The sequence below is a fragment of the Lottia gigantea genome (assembly GCF_000327385.1).
Source record: "Lottia gigantea unplaced genomic scaffold LOTGIsca_105, whole genome shotgun sequence".
NCBI classification, from domain to species: Eukaryota; Metazoa; Mollusca; class Gastropoda; family Lottiidae; genus Lottia; species Lottia gigantea.
In genome coordinates, this window is record NW_008706876.1 from 796,943 (window position 1) to 800,628 (window position 3,686).

General features: G+C 32.0%; 1 protein-coding gene across 1 annotated transcript; it reads left to right on the plus strand.

Annotated features, from left to right (window-relative positions):
* Positions 1 to 2,145: 2,145 nt before the first annotated feature.
* Positions 2,146 to 2,490, plus strand: LOTGIDRAFT_78207 (hypothetical protein; the record flags this gene model as incomplete). The annotated part of the gene is made up of 1 exon (XM_009046727.1): positions 2,146 to 2,490. A coding segment is annotated over one exon (345 nt), but the record flags the coding sequence as incomplete, so codon positions are not given.
* Between the last annotated feature and the right edge of the window lie 1,196 nt (positions 2,491 to 3,686).

A 3,686-nucleotide genomic window follows, 5' to 3' on the forward strand; every position in this document is an offset into this window, starting at 1 on the left:
ACATATCTATATAAATATAAATCCATAATATAACTTATCGAGACAAATATAATACATAGTACAACTTATCTGGATAAATAAAATAATTATTATAACTTATCGAGATAGATATAATACATAATACAACATATCTAGATAGATATATAATTATTATAACTTATCGAGATAGATATAATACATAATACAACATATCTAGATAGATATATAATTATTATAACTTACCGATATAGATATAATACATAGTACAACATATCTAGATAAATATATGATTATTATAACTTATCGAGATAGATATAATACATAGTACAACATATCTAGATAGATATATAATTATTATAACTTATCGAGATAGATATAATACATAGTACAACAAATCTAGATAAATATATAATTATTATAACTTATCGAGATAGATATAATACATAGTACAACATATCTAGATAAATATATAATTATTATAACTTATCGAGATAGATATAATACATAGTACAACATATCTAGATAAATATATAATTATTATAACTTATCGAGATAGATATAATACATAGTACAACATATCTAGATAGATATATAATTATTATAACTTATCGAGATAGATATAATACATAGTACAACATATCTAGATAGATATATAATTATTATAACTTATCGAGATAGATATAATACATAGTACAACATATCTAGATAGATATATAATAATTATAACTTATCGAGATAGATATAATACATAGTACAACATATCTAGATAAATATATAATTATTATAACTTATCGAGATAGATATAATACATAGTACAACATATCTAGATAGATATATAATTATTATAACTCATCGAGATAGATAACTATGTAATATATGTTATAAAATATAATAAAATATATAGATATTTACAAGTTTTTATACAACTTATATAGACAAAATAATGTAATATATATTATAAAATACAAGTTTTTATTACTTCTCTAGACAAATATAATTTATCTAGACAATAATATAATGCATTTTAGAACTTATCTTCACCTTATAAACAACAATATCTACATCGAAGCTTCCTAACGATGACCCACTTCATACATTTCTCGCGTAAGCTTATTGAAATTAGACCAAAATCCTAGCGTTGGAGAGGGCAGGAATTTGATTGGCTGACGTTTTCATCAAACAGACGACAAATCGTCAAACATCAAAACGCCGTCTTTAGACCCTAACTAAAAACGGAACGAAAGTTTGGTCTAAAAAAAAAAAAATCTGAGAGATTGTTCTCTTACGGTCTCATTTTTTAATGCGTCAAGGGCTATAACTCATAACACAATTACTTACTGGATCAGAGGGTTCATACACAAAGTTTTCACCATATTTAGCAACACATAATTCATCAGGTAACATATATTGACCTAAAGACGGTAAACAATTACTATAATATATTACATTGAATTTTCATTTAGCTTTGGCTCATTAGTCTCAAACACCATCCACTACTGTTTTCTCCGGTTTGTGTTCATAGAATAAAGCGAAGGGGGTTATAATGGAGACGATTTAGCCCAGAAAACGGACCAGAGCGTTAGGTATCAGCGGAAAAACAAAATGTCTAAATGTAAGGGCTCAAGATGCCAATAAATACTGCTAAAAAGTATAAAGAAATGTTACCCGAGTATTTATCGTCTAAGTCGACCACATTAGATGTATTAACATTCTCTTCAAATAAGCAGTCGTATTTTGGACTTAAACTGAAAAAAACAAAACACATACAAAATAGTCAACAAGGTTCACCTTCATTATAGGGGTTGTATGCACGAGCTGCCTTTATTAAAAGAGGGAGTTATCCTAGTTATGAAATTTGTTTGTTTGTAAACTGTTTAACTTTAATTTTTTTGTAATTGTTGATGGACTATTGCTTGACAATGGCACTGTGAAATATACACTGTAAATTGTACCTGATTTTTTCTGTTAATCTGGCTTTATTACAGGAACTTAAACCAATAACACCAAATCCCATAATACCTCCATCTCCCGGACCACAGTAATCTTTTTTTGGATCGTTGTGTGGCAATCCCAAACTGATAATAGACGTACGTTCCACAAATTTATATTCCGAACACTAGGAAGCAAATGCTGAGAAAATCCGTCAATAAGACGTGTCATGATCTTTGTGAGTCGTGGCATGATCTATGTGAGTCATGGCATGATCTATGTGAGTCATGGCATGATCTTTGTGAGTCATGGCATGATCTATGTGAGTCGTGGCATGATCTTTGTGAGTCGTGGCATGATCTATGTGATTCGGGGCATGACTTATGTGAATCGTGGCATGATCTTTGTGAGACGTGGCATGATCTATGTGAGTCGTGGCATGATCTTTGTGAGACGTGGCATGATCTATATGAGACGTGGCATGATCTATGTGAGTCGTGGCATGATCTTTGTGAGACGTGGCATGATCTATGTGAGTCGTGGCATGATCTATTTGAGACGTGGCATGATCTATGTGAGACGTGGTATGATCTATTTGAGTCGTGGTATGATCTATTTGAGTCGTGGCATGATCTATGTGGGTCGTGGCATGATCTATGTGAGTCGTGGCATGATTGTAAGGGTCGGGAACTTTCGAGAGGGGTGTCACCACTTGAAGGCTTAATAATAGGAAAACTTTAAAATCCCCAATATCGTGGCTAGAGCGTAGTACGGACATGACAAGTTCGAGATAGACGGACATCGTCTTGGATCAGTCGTGGTGCAGTTGGATCATTCGTGGTGCAGTTGGATCTAAGTTGTCCTTAACCGTCGTGACAGTCGTGGAGTTTGATATGATAAAAGTTTTAATATACTATGTTTTACTTACTTATGTCCAATTTCATGTGCAGGACCTTTGATAGAAAAGCAATCACGCTTCCTTATTCCGGAACATTTGAGTGAAGTGCAGACACTACCCATCCAGCTCATCCCTAATGGCGTTCCATCTGAACGTCTACAAGCATAAACCAAAATAAAATAGCCTGGTGGACTCTCCAAAACCCAGTTAGTATGCATATTCCACTCATTCAGTTTGCTGACTGACAAAATTACTACATGGACTAAGCAAATGGGTAATACTTCATGTGAGATCATTGGTGATCCAATCTGCTAGTTGGTTTGACAAAGCGATATTATTGCAATTGGTAATCTAATATGCTGGCTACATTGGAATATTATTGAGATAAAAGGTGACTCGTTGATATCCCAATATGTTAGCTATAGTTTGACATGTGGATATAATAACCTTTGTGATCAATGGTAATTTTATCTACTAGCTAGTTTTACAGAGATATTTTATTACATTTATATCAGTAATAATACAATATGCTAGCCAGTTTGACAGATAGATTTTATTACATTTTTATCAGTAATGATCCAATCTGCTAGCTAATTTGACCAGAGATATTACTACATTTATATCAGTAATGCTACAATCTGCTAGCTAGTTTGACAGAGATATTTTACTACATTTATATCAGTAATAATACAATATGCTAGCTATTTTGGCAGAGGAATGTTATTTTATTTGAGATCAATGGTAATCCAATCTACTAGCTAGTTTGACATAGGACTGTTATTTTATTTGAGACCAATGATAATCCAATCTACTAGATAGTATGCCAGAGGAATGTTACTTTATTTGAGATCAATGATAATCCAATCTACTAGCTAGTTTG